The sequence below is a fragment of the Meles meles genome, chromosome 7 (genome assembly GCF_922984935.1).
Source record: "Meles meles chromosome 7, mMelMel3.1 paternal haplotype, whole genome shotgun sequence".
Taxonomy (NCBI): Eukaryota; Metazoa; Chordata; class Mammalia; order Carnivora; family Mustelidae; genus Meles; species Meles meles.
The window spans coordinates 97332796-97349917 of NC_060072.1; the positions used below are offsets into that span (position 1 = coordinate 97332796).

The 17122-nt window shown below is 56.3% G+C and overlaps 2 protein-coding genes and 1 long non-coding RNA gene across 5 annotated transcripts; 1 reads left to right on the plus strand and 2 right to left on the minus strand.

Annotated features, from left to right (window-relative positions):
* Window positions 1-388: 388 nt before the first annotated feature.
* Window positions 389-7419, plus strand: LOC123947406 (solute carrier family 26 member 10-like). 2 transcript variants are annotated; one of them, XM_046013593.1, is made up of 18 exons: window positions 389-731; window positions 1237-1347; window positions 1938-2095; window positions 2253-2417; window positions 2681-2833; window positions 3535-3617; window positions 3756-3903; window positions 4014-4127; window positions 5020-5097; window positions 5187-5282; window positions 5665-5771; window positions 5877-5946; window positions 6019-6135; window positions 6367-6400; window positions 6481-6563; window positions 6661-6715; window positions 6834-7113; window positions 7168-7419. In XM_046013593.1, exons 1-17 carry the CDS (start codon window positions 389-391, stop codon window positions 7088-7090), a joined length of 2172 nt encoding a protein of 723 aa, XP_045869549.1. In that variant the 3' UTR covers window positions 7091-7113; window positions 7168-7419. The 2 variants fall into 2 exon arrangements, with proteins under 2 accessions (XP_045869549.1, XP_045869550.1); XM_046013594.1 differs by having other exon boundaries at window positions 6834-6940; window positions 7256-7419.
* LOC123947409 lies at window positions 4795-6610 on the minus strand. The gene is made up of 2 exons (XR_006819753.1): window positions 6527-6610; window positions 4795-5088 (listed from the first exon to the last, which is right to left on the minus strand). It is a non-coding gene; the product is annotated as an uncharacterized LOC123947409 (long non-coding RNA).
* Window positions 7420-7476: 57 nt separating the features above from the next.
* Window positions 7477-14519, minus strand: B4GALNT1 (beta-1,4-N-acetyl-galactosaminyltransferase 1). Of its 2 annotated transcripts, none has more exons than XM_046013595.1 (11): window positions 14119-14519; window positions 13271-13489; window positions 12583-12747; window positions 12366-12472; window positions 11887-11927; window positions 11565-11745; window positions 10294-10392; window positions 9966-10156; window positions 9349-9489; window positions 8831-9071; window positions 7477-8187 (listed from the first exon to the last, which is right to left on the minus strand). In XM_046013595.1, the coding sequence occupies exons 2-11, from the start codon at window positions 13486-13488 to the stop codon at window positions 7970-7972; spliced, it is 1602 nt and encodes a 533-aa protein (XP_045869551.1). In that variant the 5' UTR covers window position 13489; window positions 14119-14519; the 3' UTR covers window positions 7477-7969. The 2 variants fall into 2 exon arrangements, with proteins under 2 accessions (XP_045869551.1, XP_045869552.1); XM_046013596.1 differs by lacking the exon at window positions 14119-14519 and adding an exon at window positions 13917-14018.
* Window positions 14520-17122: the final 2603 nt, after the last annotated feature.

Below are 17122 nucleotides of genomic sequence, written 5' to 3' on the forward strand. Positions count from 1 at the left end.
ACGCAGAAAGGAGCCCGTAGCAGCCGGGAGGCCAGAATCAAAAGGCTTAGGAGTGGGAAAAAGTGCGGGCTGGGTGTTGAATGCGCTGGTCTTTTGGCCTTGTCTCTAGTCCCTACACCTTTCCGTACACCCGCGCCACCCCCCACACCGCCCTCGCCCCACCCCAGTAGGCTCCAGAGTGAGCGATCCCGCCAAGGATGTCTCAGGAAACGCCTAACATAGAGACGCCCTCTCCCCCAAGCCTTTGCAGTCTCTGGGCCGTTGAAGGTCCCCAAGAGAGGGCGCCCTCCAGGGCGGGATTGGACCCTGCTTCAGGGAGGCGGGACTCAGAGCTAGCGGGTGGAGGGGTATTTAAGACTAGGCGGGGTTGGAGGTGGCCAAGGGCAAAATGAGTGGGCTACCCGGCGCCAGGACCTACCCAGGCCTGGGAGAGGCCTCCGACCTTAAGTTCCCTCTGGGCGCCAAGTTCAGGGAACCTCTCACCGAAGCTCGGTTCCAGCAACTCTTCGGGGACGCAGAGCAGGAGCCGGAGCTACTCTCGGAGCCCCGCTGGTCCCGGCTGTGCAGACAGTGGAGGCGGCGGCCCGGCGCTTGCTCGGGACCGGGGGCGTGGCGCCTGCTGCTGGCGCGGCTGCCTCCGCTGCGCTGGCTGCCCCGCTACCGCTGGCGGGCCTGGCTGCTTGGGGATGCCGTGGCCGGAGTGACCGTGGGCATCGTGCACGTGCCCCAGGGTGAGCGGCCCCAATACCTGCCCGTCTGGGGCCCGAGCTCTGGAGGGCGTCGGGAAGGTGCAGGGGCTGGAAACCCGGGAGCGAGAGATTGGGTAATATGGCTGAGGGTTCGTAGACAGATCTGAGACCAAGTACTGGGTAAGGATTGCCGAGCTGCATCAGATCCCTACCCCCAGCTCCCTTCATTTGCGCAATCCTTCGAGAAGTCTTTGACACGTTTCGGGTCAGGGAACTGGAGAGGCACAATACCTGCTTCCCCCACGCCCGCCACCCCCCTCACCCCCGTCTAGGCCGACACGGATCTGTGACCTTGTCCGCCCCAAGACCTCCCACCGAGGCCTGTTAACCCCTGGGTTCCCTCATGTGGCATGATTTAGCGTCTCCATGCCAGCCTCTGAGAGTGTGCACAGGAAGGGTGGCATTCTGGAGGCTGGTCACCTTCTCCCAGCCACCCCCTCCCCCACACCACACACCCTGAAGATCTTTCCTTCCACTTCTCCCCTAGGCATGGCTTTTGCCCTCCTGACCTCTGTGCCTCCAGTGTTCGGACTCTACACTTCTTTCTTCCCCGTCCTCATTTACACCTTGTTGGGAACTGGGAGACATCTGTCCACTGGTGAGCGACCCGGTGACTCCTCTCCTCTGTGGGGTGCCAGTGGACAGGGGTTTGAGGCTTGGGTTCCTGTGAGCTCTTTAGGTCTTATTCCCCTCTTCCCCTCCCCTGCTTCCCTTCTGCCTCTGCCGTTTCCCTGCCAGGAATCTGGGACCTAAGCAAAGTTTGCTGGGCCCTTGGGGGGTGGGGGTGGGGGGGCGTTGGTGCTGAGTGTGTGCAAAGAGAAGGGAGTGCCCTCGGACTTTACTTCACCCCCAGGAGATTCGGTTTAAACGAACATCTCCGGGAGATGGAAGAGGGGAACAGAGATGCGTGGTTACCCAGAGGAGCACGCAGTCCGCGGGGCGTCTGCAGGAGGAGAGTGATGCATTAGGGGGCAGTATTTGCCGGCTGGCGCGCCCTCCTAGCCTCCCTCAGGGCACGTTCCCGGCTGCTGCACCAGCTCTCGGCCCCAGGGCCTTCACCAGCGCAGCAGCCTTCCAGGAGAGCGGGATCTGACCGCAGCAGCCTGGCCGGGGGCGCGGAGCCTGAGCGGTCGCCGTGCTCCAGGCGGCAGGACTGGTGATCTCTGCGTTTGAATTCCCCGGCCCTAGGAACTTTCGCGGTACTCAGCCTCATGACGGGCTCGGCCGTGGAGCGGCTGGTGCCGGAACCCCTCGGGGGTAACCTGAGTGGAATCGAGAGGGAACAGTTGGACGCTCAGCGGGTTGGGGCGGCTGCAGCCTTGGCCTTCGGGAGCGGGGCGCTGATGGTGAGGGAGGATCCTGCGGGGTCCACGCTGGGGTCCCTGGGGAACTGGGCCAGGAGAGGGGGGGGGACGCCTGTCCCGCGCGGGCGTAGGCGGGAGAGGTGCTCTCCCGCCGGTCCGCTCCTCCTCCCGTAGTGATTGCGCATCTCCTCTCCTGCAGCTGGGCATGTTCGCGCTGCAGCTCGGCGTCCTGTCCACCTTTTTGTCGGAGCCTGTGGTCAAAGCGCTGACCAGCGGGGCCGCGCTGCACGTGCTCGTGTCTCAACTGCCCAGCCTTTTAGGGTTGCCTCTCCCGCGCCAGATTGGCTGCTTCGCTCTCTTCAAGGTGGGGGTGGAGAACAGCGCAGAAGCGGCTTCTGGCAGTCTTGGGAAGAGGGAAACCCGGAAAGGAAGGCAGGAAGGACGGCGAGTGGAGGGATAGAGGGTGACGGGGGCGGAGGGAAGGAGATTAGAACCACTGGCTGAATGAGGGTCGCTACGGCGGCGGAAGCCCCGATGGGAGCCGGGAAGCCTCGCCTCGGCCGGGTGGGTCCGCTCTGTGGACAGTCGACCCGACACCCCGCCCTCGCTCACCGCCCCTGCCCACAGACGTTGGCCGCTGTGCTGACCGCGCTGCCCCGGAGCAGTCCGGCAGAACTGACCATCTCGGCACTCAGCCTGGCGCTGCTCGTGCCCGTCAAGGAACTGAACGTGAGATTCCGGGACAAGCTACCCACCCCGATCCCAGGGGAAATCGTCATGGTGAGGATGGCTCCCGGGTCGGAGGTGCCCCCTGCACCACACAGCCCTTTGCCCATCGGGTAGGAGTGGCCGCTGCTGCCCCCTCGTGGAATGCAGCGAGTTTACAGAGGAGAAGTCCTGCGCCTCCGTGTCCCTTTCCAGGCCTCTTCCCAGAACATTTTGACCCTCTGGAATCCCCCACCCACTTCTCGCACGGAGCCTCTCCTGGACTTCTTACAAAGCCTTCTTCCTGCTTACAGCGCTCCCTTGCAGTGTCGCTGGCCACTGCACTCTCCACTCACATCTCTCCCCTCACCCGGTCCTTCCCTGTTCCCTGTTCAGTTTCTCTCCCTTCCCACACCCACCTACATTTCTCTCTCTTCCCGACTAAATGAGTGTTCTGCCTCTCCACTCATACGCCATCTATGCCAAGACATATCCCAGCTCTCCTAGCTAGAATGGCTCGGTACACTTCTTGATGTCTACCATCCCTCATGGGAGTCCCTCTTCTTCCATCTCTTTCTATAACCTTGCATATACATCATTCCTCTTTCCCATCCCCACCGTCCTGCACTCTAAATGGGTGGCCAGGCACCCAACCCAAACACATCCCAGAGACCTCAGGGGGTGGGCCTCCAAAAACAACAGTTGCCTTAGAATCCTCTTTCTAGTCTGCCAGGAAGCCCATCTCCTGTCACGCCCTAATTTGCTCTCCTTCCCAGGTGCTTCTGGCCTCTGTGCTCTGCTTCACCTCTTCCCTGGACACAAGATACAACGTCCAGATAGTGGGGCTGCTGCCTGGAGGGTAAGGGAATCAAGAGCCTGCTCTTCTCCCATTTCTCCCAATCAGCACTTCCTCTTGACACCCCACCCTGTTTTCTCTGTCTTCCCCATATCCTTCTTAGGACCAACCCATCTTCACCCTGGATCCCTCTCTCTCCAGATTCCCCCAACCTCACCTCCCTAACCTGGCTGAGCTGCCCAGGATTCTGGCTGACTCGCTGCCCATCGCACTGGTTGCTTTTGCTGTGTCCGCCTCCCTGGCCTCCATCTATGCAGACAAGTATAGCTACACTATTGACTCCAACCAGGTGTGACTCCGACTGAGGACTCCCAATTCATTCAGGAGACAACCCCCTAATCTGATGCCCCCTTCCCATGCCCTTGTCTCTCTCCTCTTCATCTCACTGCATCCCTCCAGGAGCTCTTGGCCCATGGTGTCTCCAACCTCATCTCCTCCCTCTTCTCCTGCTTTCCCAACTCCGCCACATTGGCCACCACCAGCCTGCTAGTGGATGCTGGTGGGAACACACAGGTAAGAGCACGTCTTGGATGAGGAGAAGGGCGGGGAGGTATCCAGGGGGATGGGTGGTGGTGGAGAAACAGGTGGAGGATGGGTAGATCCCCAGAGGGCAGCCATATAGAGGAGGTTAGGAGTCTGCAGGAGAGGGAAGGGGTGGGAATTTCTAGGTAGGAGATGGAGAGAAGATAACTAAGCTCCATTAAGGCCTTTGTAGACTTGGGGCACCTATGTGGCTCAGTGGGTTAAGCATCTGCCTTCAGCTCAGGTCATGATTCTGGGGTCCTGGGATCAAGCCCTGCATCGGGCTCTCTGCTCAGCGGGGAGCCTGCTTCCCCCTGCCTCTCTGCCTGCTTGTGATCTTTCTGTGTCAAATAAATAAATAAAAATCTTTAACAACAAAAAAAAAGACCTTTGTAGACTCTAAGCACTCAAAAAGTTTACAGTGCCCACATGTAGCTCAAAATAAAAACAAAACTGAACTGTAAAATTGAGAGACAAACTTCTGATTTCCACCCCCCGCCATGGGACATATCACACATGAAAGTCTCCCCCTAATATTTCTGGTTTCTTACTTTGCTGGTCCCCTAAGAATGTGGTGAGCCTGCTTTTAGGGTCATCCAACAGTGGCTTTTAAGATGGACACGGGCTACAAAAATAGGGAAATTGAACTACATCTAGGTAGAGACTGGCAAATGAGAGTCATTTAATTGGGAGAGGGGAAAAGTAGGTGTGAGATGCAGAGCAGCAAGAAGAGAGTGGAACACTGAGGATTATCTTCATGGACAGGGATTTGAAAGGAGGGAGAGTTCCAGGGAAGGCAAGGTAGAGTGGGCAGAGGCCAGCTCTCTCACAGTGGTGGATGAGATGCCTTTGCTTCTCGGCTTCCATCCCTCCTCCTTTCTAGCTGGCAGGCCTCTTCTCCTGCATAGTTGTCCTCTCAGTGCTGCTGTGGCTGGGGCCCTTCTTCTATTATCTGCCCAAGGTAAGGAACAGAGGAGCTATGGGGGCGGCTGGGAGGGGTGGCTATAATCCAGGACCCTGAGGCAGTCAGCTTGTCTCCTCTGCCCCAAGGCTGTCCTGGCCTGCATCAACATCTCCAGCATGCGCCAGATGTTCTTCCAGATGCAGGAACTGCCACAGCTATGGCGCATCAGCCGCATGGACTTTGTGAGAAGTGGCAACATTACCCCAGATTGCCCCCTCCCATTTCCCAGCATCCCCCCACCCAGCCTCTGCCCTGGATTGAAGCTAATTGTCCTGGTCCTAAATTCTGTAGTTCCCCCCCACCACGCCCTCCCCCCCCCCAACTTGCCTACCTCCTAATCCCATTACCCAGACACAGGGTGGAGGGTGGGGTTTGGACTCCTTCCGGTTGTTATATTTGGTGCATATCTCCCTGCTGAGTCAATCCTGTCCCTTCCTCCTGTCATTCTTTCTACCTTCTCCTGGGCCATCCCTTTCTATCATTTGCCTTGGCAGGCACCATGCCCCTGGACCTCTTTCTCTAGCAGTGATGGCCTGGCCTTTCACTCCCAACCCTGTCCTGCAGGCTGTATGGATGGTCACATGGGTGGCCGTAGTGATCCTGAGTGTGGACCTAGGTCTGGCCGTAGGTGTGGTCTTCTCCATGATGACTGTGGTCTGCCGTACCCAGAGGTGGGAGTGGAGATGAGCTGGGAAGCACAGTGGGGAGAGAACAGGTGCCTGGGGTGACTCTCCAGCCAGGCCAGGCTGGGAATCTGACCCCAGCTTCCCACGCAGGGTGCAGTGCCTGGCACTTGGACTTGCTGAGGGGACGGAGCTCTACAGGCCACTCAGAGAGAGCCACAAGGTGGGTGGGCTATGGACAATGAGGGAAGGGAAGACCAGACCCAGGTGTTTTTCTGACCCTCTGCCTTCTTAGCTCCTCAAGGTCCCAGGGCTCTGCATCCTGAGCTACCCAGCACCCCTCTACTTTGGGACCCGCGGGCAGTTTCGCCGCACCCTGGAGTGGCACCTGGGGCTTGGAGAAGGAGGCAAGGTGAGAGACCTGGTTAGAGGGGAGGGTGGCCTCTCAGGGAGAGGGAGGCAGGTGGGTCATCTGAAGGAGATCACTGTGCTTCCGGGGCGCACGTTCATGCTGGTGTCTTGGGAGGGTGGCCTCTCAGGGAGAGGGAGGCAGGTGGGTCATCTGAAGGAGATCACTGTGCTTCCGGGGCGCACGTTCATGCTGGTGTCTTGGGAGGTGGTAACTGCCCTTCTCTACTCACAGGAGCCTCCAAAAACAGATGGCCCACCCGATGCAGGTGAGATGGGATGACAAGGAGGGAGACTGGGCGCACGCCCTGTGGGGGCGTCTGACCACTCCTGCCTTCTCCCATCCTAGTTGCTGAGCCCGTCAGGGTGGTGGTCTTAGACTGCAGTGGTCTCACCTTTGCAGATGCTGCTGGAGCCAGAGAAGTGGTACAGGTGAGGGACGGGGCAGGTAGGTTGAGGAGAAAGTCCCCTTAGCATCCCATGCATACTCTCTGACGTAGGATTTGACCCTCCCTCTCCTTCTCCGCAGCTGGCCGGCCGATGCCGAGATGCTGGGATCCACCTTCTCCTGGCTCAGTGTAATGGTGAGAGGTGTGGAGGCTGGAGGGACCTGGAGACTGGGGAATGACCAGACACATGGGGGAGGGAAAAGGACATGGTGTGGATTTAAGACCTACAAGCCTGGCCTGCCTCTCTACACAGCCGCAGTGCTGGGGACACTGACCCAGGCAGGACTCCTGAACAGAGTGACCCCAGAACAGCTGTTCATCAGTGTCCAGGATGCAGCTGCTCATGCCCTGGAGAGACTGGTGAGGGGGCAGGAGCAACAGGAAGGAAACCCAGGAGGTGCTGGGCTATATAGCAGATCACATGTGAGACCGTGGCTGAGATCTATGCAGAGGGTTCTGGGAAGAGGCCTGAGAAAGAGACTAGGGGAGGGAGAGTGGGGGATGAAATGACGAGTCAATTTAAGGCTAAGCCAGGGAGACTGGGCCCAGCTCTGCGGGAAGAACTAAGGAGCTAAGGTTTCAAAGTGGGGTGGTGTGCCCTCAGAGGACTGCCAAATGCTGAGGGAGGGAGGAGGGCCCTGAAACTATTCCTGACATGTCCCCTCTCTTTTCCAGGAGCCTACGGGTCCGAAGACTTGCACAGTGTGGGTCTGACCCAGTCATCTGGAGTGTGGAGGGCCCCAACAATATGTGTGTGAGGAGTCCCCTTACTTCTTATAACTAATAAAACAAAGCTGAGCACCTCTGGGGTTCATGAAGTGAACCTCTGGGTGTCTGCACACTGACCCCTGGTGCCCCTTTCTCCATGCTCACAGCATTGCAGACACAACTAAAAATGACTTTCACTTGTGTGTTCACCAGCGCCCCCTCCTCCAGAAGTCTCCAGTTCTCTCCATGGGAGGTGGGGCTGGAGCCTGTGCACAGAGTCCTGGATCCAGAGATGGGGGAGAGGGGCACAGCCCTGGGAATACACACAGGGGCTTCCCCACCCCCTCAGTCCCAAGGAGATGAGAGTATTTCCACTTTAGGTTCTTAGAGTCCCCATGGGCTCTTTGGCACTTGGAAAGTGACCCCCCCACTTCCTGCCCCATGACAAGGGGGTGGGGGGAGGACTTGGCACTGGCTGTGGGACAGTTATGGCTCCATCAGGTCCCTGGGCACTTGCAGAAAGGAGGAGTGTCACCAGGACAAGCCCCTGCTTGGGATCAGTTTCTGAAGGGGATCAGGAGAGTCAGTGGAGCGGTCACTGGGTGCTGGGGTTTGCTAGAAATTCCTGGCAGGGACAAGGAGGCAGGCCCAGCTTGACAGTTTGAAGGCCCCGAGTGGCCCTCATTCCGAGGTCATGCACTGCAGCCGGTGTTTGAAGAAGAGTAGGCGGTGTTTGGCCACCTGACTTTCATCCAGTGATCCTGGGTAGCGGTAGCGGGCATAAGTCTCTGTCCCCACATCCCTTGATGTCCAAGGCAGCTTCAGCTTAGATGCGTGATCCACAACGACGTCTGAGCAGGAGCCCACTCGAAGGGAACCAAGCCCATCCAGGAAGAATTCTGAGGGGGGGGGGGGCGTGGAGGGAAGGGGAGTACACAGTGAAGGGTCTGAAGGGTGTAGAAGGCCAACCCTTAAAGGAAACTAAGATTTGGGGTATGGAGGGCACATAGGCAAGGACCCCGTTTCTGAGGGCCTTGGGCTAGTAATTAATTCTTCAGGGTCTCAGTTTCACTCTTCTGTAAAATAGAATCAACATACTTACCTTGTGCTTGGATAACATACCCCACCTGTCCACCCCCCCCCCCCAACACCTAAAGTTTCAACAGATGCTGAATGGGCTGCTCCAGGAGTGTGGTCTGAACCAGGGGGAGCGGCTGGGAGTGGAGGAAAGGTGGCGGTGACAGCGGTGGGGAAGTCAAAGGAAGACCCAGGGGCTGTGCTGGGTCTGGAGGATCAAATGGCTGGAGGTTCTGGAGGCTGTGGCACCCTCGGGCCAGGAGGGTGGGAGCTCTGTGTCTTGCCAGGGCTCACATCTTGGTAAATCTTCGCGGAAATGCCACAAGAGCCCCGGGTGCCATCCGTGGGCTTCATGGGGTAGGGGGTGGGGTAGGCGTAGGAGTCGCCAGCGCCCTTGGATCCTCACCCAGCGCCCCGCGGGGTCCCCTGATGGGCCGGGCCAGGCCAGGAGGGGGCGCCACTCACCCAGATGTGCCACGCGGCTGAGGCGCGGGTCGAAACCGACCTCGCGCACCTTGTCGGTGCGCGCCAGGAAGAAGTTGACCACGCCGTCGGTGACCACGCAGCCTGGAAAGCCGACGAGCTCGTGGTGGAAGCCGCGCCTTTGCCGGAGGCAGTTCCCGCGGCCTGGCGCGCCAGGCTCCACGCTCAGCAGCTGCCGGTAGGTGGTGGCGAAGCCGGAGATCTCGCGCACCGCGCCGCCGACCTGCGGGAAATGGGAGGATAGCTCCAGGAGGGACGGAGACTACGGTGGCCAGGGGTGGGGGTGGGAGTACCGCATCTGTGCTCCCTCTCCCCCGCTCGGTTCCCCTGCCCCGTCCTCCTCCGCTCCACTCCTACAGGACCCCGGGGTCTCCCAGGCTCCGCCGCGTCGTCTTGTCAGTCCCAGAACCGTCCGCGCTCGCCCAGGGCTCCCCCGCCGCTGCCTTAGCCTGCTGGAGGCCCTCCTTCTCCCACCCCGCATCCTGCAGGCCCTCCCCTACCAGGTCCAGCGGCGTCCGCTCCAGCACGTCCACAAGCCTCTCCAGCCGCGTCCGCGCGGTGAACACGAAGTCGTCGTCCACCCACAGGACGTACTTGGTGGTTACCTGGGATACGGCCAGGTTCCGGCCTGCGAACCAGCCCTGGGGGGAGGGTATATATGGTCAGTGAGGCTGGAGAGAGAGGACATAACCCCTCTCCCACCTTCCCTTCTCTTTCCTGACGCCTCTCTAAACAGTAGTGCCCACGAATGGCTCAGACCTGGATAAAAAAGGCAGTTACCCACGGCCAGGGGTTCTGAGTCAGTGTTCTGGGAGAAGGTGTTAGAGCGCATCTAACCGTGCACCTCATTCATTCATTCATTCATTCATTCATTCATCACCTATTTACTGAGCGCTCCCCAGGTGCTCAGCACATTCTAAGAACGCAGGACGAACAACATAGGCACGATTCCTGTCCCACGGAGCTTACGTTCCAGGAACTGCCATGCTTAACAGGCACCCCAGTAATTCTGGGATTACAGGTAGTAGTCCTGAGAATCACTACTCCGGAGACTTCAGACCGAGGGCGCGCCTCTCTCCGCGGGCGAGCGCGCGGTTCAGCCTCACTGGCTGCGCACCTTGCCAAAAGGCATGAGATAGTGCTCGATGTGGGGACCGCTAATGCTCTCTGGCTTGTCACTGTCGTCGGCGATGACCACGGTGACTGTTGGGTAGAAGCGACGGATGCTGGCGATGAGTGCCCGTAGCCGATTGTAACGCAGGAAGGTCTTAGTAGCAATGGTGACCAGGGCGCTGATGTTGTACTGGGCTGGGGAGGAGGAGGGTTAGGTGCAGAGGAAGGAGAGTGGGAAGTTAGGAGCAGGAAAACATCTTCTCCCAAGGCTTCCCTCCTCCACCTTCTCCCCACTAGACCTCGATTTAGGTCACGGCAGGCACCGGCCTCACCTCCCTGGGGTAGAGACCCAGATGGGTACAGCCGAGGGTTGGGCGGATGTCTAATGCGGATGGTAAAGGCAGCCTCATGTCCCTCCGTGGAGAACCGGACTGGGAAGAAAGGACACAAGCCGTGGTGCTTAAGACTGGGATAACATTCCTTTTTCAGTAAATCAGTATTTAAACGCCTACTCTTTCTGGGCCCTGATGGACAAGAATGTAAGATTTTTTACCACCATGGCACTAACATTCTAATGGGTGGGAAATTAATTTAAAAAAGAGATTTAGGGGGCGCCTGGGTGGCTCAGTGGGTTAAAGTCACTGCCTTCAGCTCAGGTCATGATCCCAGGGTCCTGGGATCGAGTCCCACATCGGGCTCTCTGCTCCGCGGGGATCCTGCTTCCTCCTCTCTCTCTGTCTGCCTCTCTGCCTACTTGTGATCTCTGTCTGTCAAATAAATAAATAAAATCTTAAAAAAAAGAGATTTAATGAAGAGTGCACATTTATTATTTACTATGTGGCAGGTACTTTTTCAGTTACCTTAAATATAGGAACTCATTTAATCTTCACAAGTCCTATTAAGTAGATTTCTACTACAGAAAAAGAGAAATTAAGTAACTTGTCTTCATTTACAGAACTCTTAAGCAACAAAACTGAGTTAGGAGCCTAGTTAGTCTGGTTCCAGGCTAAGTAAATGAAATTCAGAGACTGGTAAGCATTGAAGAGAAAAAACAAGTAATGTAATAGTGAAGAGGAACCAGTCGAACTGAGATCCAAATGACAAGAAGGAGCCAGCCGTACAAAAATCTAGGGGAAGAACATTCTAGGCAGAGGGAACAGCAAATGCAAAAGCCCCAGAGTGGGAGCAGGTTTGGTGTACCAAGCCTTGGAGAGAAGCAGGAGGGCTGTGTTGTGCTTTTTTTGCTAGAGAAATGGGAGCTCTGGGAGATAAAGCCCCTTGCCCTCCTGGAAGTGGTGGATTGGGAATAGAGCTTGAGTCTTCTGGCTCCTGGGGCAGGTCACTTCCTGGGGCCCCCACGGTTGGCCTGAAGGGGGGACACACCCAAAGCTCGGGTTTCCCTTTGGCCTGCTCTGGCCCCAGATGAACAAAGGCCCCTTCTCTCCTTCCCTGGTCCTGCTAGCCTAGCTGAATGCCCATTGTGTGACTGGGCAGCTCTGGCCATTGCCCTAGTGTCTCCCACACCCTCTGCCATTTGCCTGCTCCAGCCTTTCTGGGCTCTCTGTTCACCCAGCCAGCCACTGCCTCCGCCCAGGCCTCACACCTGTGTCTGCTGTGTTTGCCTGGTAGCTTCGGCTGCTGTAAGTGACCAGTTGAAGCTGCCGATTGAGTTGGTCTAGCCCAGGGCTGGTGAGGGTGAGATCTGGCTGTCCCTCTCCCGTGAGAGTCACTCCAGTCACTTCCCCTGCCACGTCCCAGGTGCCCAAGGAGGCAGTCAGGTTCACCTGGGAGAGGGGGATGGAGAGTACGGGGTTAGGCTTCACACCCACTCTTGCCTCCCTGGTGGCTTCATCCCTCCTTTGGCAGTGGGGTCTCCCTCCAGCATCCTCTGCCTACCTGGCCTTCCCAGCCTCATTTCCTCTTACCTGGTAAAGCTCCTGACCAGAAGCTGCCTGCAGGCTCAGCCCTAGGAGGAAGGAGAGGGAGTCAGAATCACACACAGCCTTGAATTCTTCTGCACCTTCTCTCTCTTCACCACCACATGGACCTTCTCACCAACCCCTCTTTGTTGGTATGCAGCCAGAGTAACTGATTTTTTTTTACTCCTTCCCATCAAAGCAATGGCTCTTTATGGCCTGCCCCACCTACCCACTAATCTTTGGTCAGTCAGCAAAGAATAGATTCTTTCCCCAAACCTCTCCAGTTATAGCCTTCTGCAATTCCTGACAATGTAGAGTCCCTTCTGTCCTCACCTCCCATCTCATGAGCCCCCTTCTGACCTCAAGTCCCCCTTACTTCTGAAGTTCCCCACTTCCCATTCCAATCTTGCTTCACTCTTCCTCACCCAACCTTGAGCTCTGACACTCAGGATGACAAGGTCATCCTTGAGGCTCATTCTCCCCACCTGGCACCAAGATGCTCCGGAGGGGCTGGACTTCCACACCCTGCAGGGGGTACTGAAGAGGGGAGTTGGCTGGGGCTATGAGCAGCCGGTCAGCAGCGGACTGGCTCCTGGCAGCGGAGGACAGAGAAGGAATCAGGGGCAGAGGAGCTCTCCTTCCAGTCACACCCTCCCTCCAGGCCTCCCACTGCAAAGACACACCCTCATTTCAAGAGAGTACCTTGAAAGGAAGGCCTGGAACTCCTGCTCCCTGGATGCAGAGGCAGCCCTCAGCTCCTCCGGGTCAAAGGCCTTGGTGAGGTCGATGGCTCGGACCTGCCTCTGGAAGGGGAGGTAAAAGCTCCTTCCACTGGACTCACAACTACAATTGCTCCCAGAGAGCAGCCTGGAGGGGGGACGAAGGTCATCAGAGCCCAGCCATCCAACTCCATTCACCCCATGAAATATTTACACAGTGCCCACATCTTGGCCTTTCAACCCTGCCCATCCAGTGTCTGTCCCCTTAAACATTGCTTTTCAAATAGTCTCCAGGGGGAGAGACCACCATGACTCGTCCCCTTTACAGAGCCATAGAATAGGGTCAATTGCTAGAATTTCAGAGTTGTCTACCCACCATTTAGGACCCCACATGGACTCCCCTTTCAAGTGGAATCATCAGGACATTGGGAAGTCTTCTAGGACCCTCCCATGCCGGCACATCCTCCCCTCTCCATCACCATGACAAGGTTCAGGGAGGAGAGATTCCCCCTCCCCCCCCAGCCCAAGACTCAGAAGCTCCCCCTGCCTCACCCCCACTCCTCAACTAGTCCGGAGAACCCAGAGATCGGAGCTCAGCAGTGCAGGAAACAAAAGCTCCCCACGCCACCCCCAGTGAGTGCCGGTCTGCCGCCACCACCCCTGGCACTCACCCCACCACTTGCTCCTTGATCCTGACTGGGATGTGTGCATAGCGGGGCTCGGGCGTCAGGTCTGGAAGTTCTGGTCTGGGTGGGCCTTGCAGGGGCGCCCATAGCGCAAGAGGTGCCCCGAGGCCCGGCGCGTCCCGGGTGCTAGCGTACAGGAGCCCCAGCGAGGCGCAGGCGAGCAGCAGGACCAGCACACAGAGGGCCCGGCGGCCCAGCCGCATCCTGGTGGGCGGTAGGAGTGGGAGGGTGAGAAAGGTGTGTGTGGGGGGCGTGGGATGCGACCCTCGAGCCGGGCGGTTCTGGAGGCTCCTGCCAGCACACCCCCCACCCCCCGCCGGGACGCTCTCTACATCTCGGCGCGCTAGGATTTGCACAGCGAATCGTTCCCCTGGCCCTCCTCCCTCCACTCCCCGGGCCTCGGGTCTCCCGGCCTCCTTTCTTCTCGCCTTCTCCCGCATCTCGGTTTCCTCTCACGCCCGAGGCCCGGCATGTTGATGTGAGAGACCGCTGGATGCGGGGCTTTCCTTGGGGCCGCGAATAAGTAGGAGTGCATCGCTTTCTTAGGGCAGTGGACTCCCCCATTCCCGCCCACCCCCGCCCACCCCCGCCCCCGGCCCGCGTGTCCCCCACCCCGCGGTCCGAGCATCACCTGGGCCTGGGTGGGCTGCACAGGGCGGCTCCACACCTTGCCAGTCATGAAAAATGCAGAATCACGCCCGCGCTGTTGCGTGCCCCCGGCGGAGGTGACCGCGCGAGTGGCCTCGGGAAGCTGTGCAGGGGACCGGGGGGGACCCGCGAGCGCGCCGCCTCCCGCCTATAGCTCGGCCCCCTCATCCCTCCCGGGCACTGACCTGTCTAACGCTCTAAGGCCGCCACAAGATTTCTGTCCGGGCTGCTCCAGGCTCTCAGTCCCGGCCTGGGGGTCTTCATGGGGCTGGAGGCGGCCTGATCGGGGAGCCGGGCGTGAGCCTGTGTTGTGGGGATCCTCCTGCCTCCCGGGCTCGCCCAACCCCTCCCGCCTTCGGACGCTCTCGGCTTTGTAGACCTCGGCGCGGGGTGGTTCTGGGCGTTTCCTGCGGGGGGTGGGGGATGGAGAACGGAGTGGAGAAACCGTGCATCCCAGCCGCAGAAACGAAGCCAGGGCTCCCTGGCACCCTGTCCCACTTGCCGGGAGGGGAGGGCTCAGGCCACCGCCCGGTTGTTCAGATCGCGGCGCCGCGCGGGTCGGCTCCCGGGCTCGGTGCGGCGGAGGCTCCAGCTCCGCGCGGGGAATGCGAGCGCCCGGGCGCCTTCTGGTGGGCGCAGAGGACATTGCGGGGGCGCCTCGAGAAGGTCCTTCTCCCGACCCTCCCAGCACTTCTCCTGCAAACCTGGGGTCTCAAGGGCCTGCCCCAGTCCCATTCTATTTCCTAGTCGTGTGGAGCCTCCCTGTCATCCAGGCGGTACACGAGGATAGGGAATAAGGGCTTTGGAAGGCTATGGGGCGAGGGCTCCTTATAACCCCATTCCAAGGAAGGTTTGGGTGGTTAGAGTGGGATAAAAGAAACCAGACTAGATCCTGGAAAATAAGATTTTGCCTGGCTAACAAAGACAGGTTCACATCCTCCCTCCCATCCTCTCCTCCTCCACGGCACCCCCACCCCAATCATCCAACAAACACTCGAGATGTAATCCAAAGGCCTGCTTCCCCTAACTGCTCCTTTTGCAGATGCTGGAGGAAGTGGCTAGGTTGGCTGTAATTCTGCATGCAAGCCTTTGACCCATACACTCTCTTCCCTACAGCAGGATTCAGGACACTACCCAGAGTCCTGTGGTTTCATGGTTCTAATGGAAGATGTATCAAAATCTAAGAGGGAAAATAAGACACAATAAGGAATGTAGAACATAACAAAAATGCGGGGCGAGAGCAGGATGTATTGTTGAATGAATGAATTGTGTACAAAGAACTGACTAATCAGATGAGGGGAAAATAGGATTCTCACTCTCTTTACACCAAAATAAATTCCAGATCTATCAAATATTTTAATATTAAAAACAAAACCAGGAAAGTAGTAAAGGAAATTATGGAGGGTTTTTTTGTTTTGTTTTGCCTTTTTTTTTTTTTTTTTTTTTACAATCTTGGAGTGGGAGAAGAGATCTCCAAACAAGATAAAAAGGGAATAGTAATAAACTTGCCTGTATGAAAACCATGAGTGAAGGAATTTCTATAAACAAAATTAAGAGATAAATGACAAACTGAAAAGAATCTTTCCAACATGTAAGATAGATAAAGTTTTATTTTCCTCAAGAGCTCTAAAACATTAATAAGAAAAAATGATCAACTACCCCCAAATGGACAAAAATCATCATTAGGCAGTTGACAGAAAAATGAAAATGGCTTTTAAATATATGCAAATATATTTGAACTTGTTCATAATAAATGGAATGCAAATTAGAACAGTGAAATTTTTCATTTTTATTTTTTAATTTCTTTAAGATTCTATTTATTTATTTGAGAGAGAGAGAGAGAGAGAACACGAGCAGGGGAGGGGCAAAGGGAGAGGGAGAAGCAGACTCTCTGCTGAGCAGGGAGCCCCATGCTGGGCTGGGTCCCAGGACCCTGGGATCATGACCTGAGCCAAAGGCAGATACTTCACTGACTGAACCCACCCAGGTGCCCCAAGAGTGAAAATTTTTAAGCAAAATTATTGCAATATTATCGACTATATTCCCTATGTTGTACTTTTTATCCCTATGAGTTATTTATAACTGGACATTTATAGCTCTTAATCCTTTTCACCTATTTCACCTATCCCCCACCCCCTGAAGTGTTTTTTGATTACCAAGTTAGTGAAGGTCAAGGTGTTTGCTAATAACACATTGGATGGTCAAGTATGCGGAGGAACAGCCTCTGCATACATTGTTGTGAGTGTAAATTGATGCAACTTAGGAGACTGGTTGGCAAATCTCTTAACATTTAAAATGTTAATCACTTAAATTGTAAATATTAATCATTTAAAAATTTAAAGCTATGGCTCTGTCAGACAATGGGGCACTGGGTTAAACTATACCTACCAACACTGGATGATTTCCAAAGTTGCTAAGCAGAGGAAAACAAATTCAGAGCAGCATATACAATGGGCTCCCATGTGTGGGTTTTAGCTGCTGGGCCTGGCCAAAGCCTGGCTATGAGGGGCTGCCATACCAGAAACCTGAAAATGTGGGAATGGCTTTGGAACTGGGTCTTGGTGGAAGCAGGAGGGAATCTGAGGAGTGTCAGTGAAGATCAAGAAATATTGAGGAGCTTGTTAGAAGCCGGCTGGCCTTTAGGATGTTGCAGTTGCCGGGAAGTGGGGAAAGTAAGAACTGAAGGAAAGGAGGTCTTGCTCCATTTGGCAATCTTGGTACCTGTGGTGGGGGGCGGGGAGGTAAAAACTTCACCAAATGAACTGAGGATCTCACTGAGACGATTTCTAAGCAGAATGTGGAAGGTGCCAGCTGGTTTCTTCTCGCTGCTTCGAGTAAAAATGAAAAGCAAGAGATAAGCTAAAGGAAGGCATGTTGCACAGAAGGGAGCTGAGTCTGATGATGCCCAGCCTCTCCAAGGACCAGTGATACTAAAAGCCAAAAATGGCTTCCAGGCAAAGGTCATATTGAGGGAACGCTCAAGAAAACAGGATCTGAAAATGGTGCCAAGGATGTGAATACGAATCCTTTGTTAAGAAAGATCTTAGGCAGTGCCTCAGTGAGTAGTTCAGTCTGATGGTAGGACTCCTAAAGAAAGCATTGTCTGTCAGCAGTCTGTGCAGAGCGCAGAATAGATTAGCTTATCAATAGTATTTGTGGCTATGGCTTTCCTTTAATTAATGGTTAACC

Bases quoted from the DNA above. Each gene is read 5' to 3' on its own strand.
- LOC123947406 (XM_046013593.1), top strand. From the start codon at position 389: ATGAGTGGGCTACCCGGCGCCAGGACCTACCCAGGCCTGGGAGAGGCC. The intron at 5,947-6,018 runs GTGGGTGGGCTA...CTGCCTTCTTAG, and splicing joins CACTCAGAGAGAGCCACAAG to CTCCTCAAGGTCCCAGGGCT. The intron at 6,401-6,480 runs GTGAGATGGGAT...CTCCCATCCTAG, and splicing joins AGATGGCCCACCCGATGCAG to TTGCTGAGCCCGTCAGGGTG.
- B4GALNT1 (XM_046013595.1), bottom strand. From the start codon at position 13,488: ATGCGGCTGGGCCGCCGGGCCCTCTGTGTGCTGGTCCTGCTGCTCGCC. The intron at 12,748-13,270 runs GTGAGTGCCAGG...TCCCCCCTCCAG, and splicing joins ATCAAGGAGCAAGTGGTGGG to GCTGCTCTCTGGGAGCAATT. The intron at 10,157-10,293 runs GTGAGGCCGGTG...CCTCCTCCCCAG, and splicing joins TGGGTCTCTACCCCAGGGAG to CCCAGTACAACATCAGCGCC.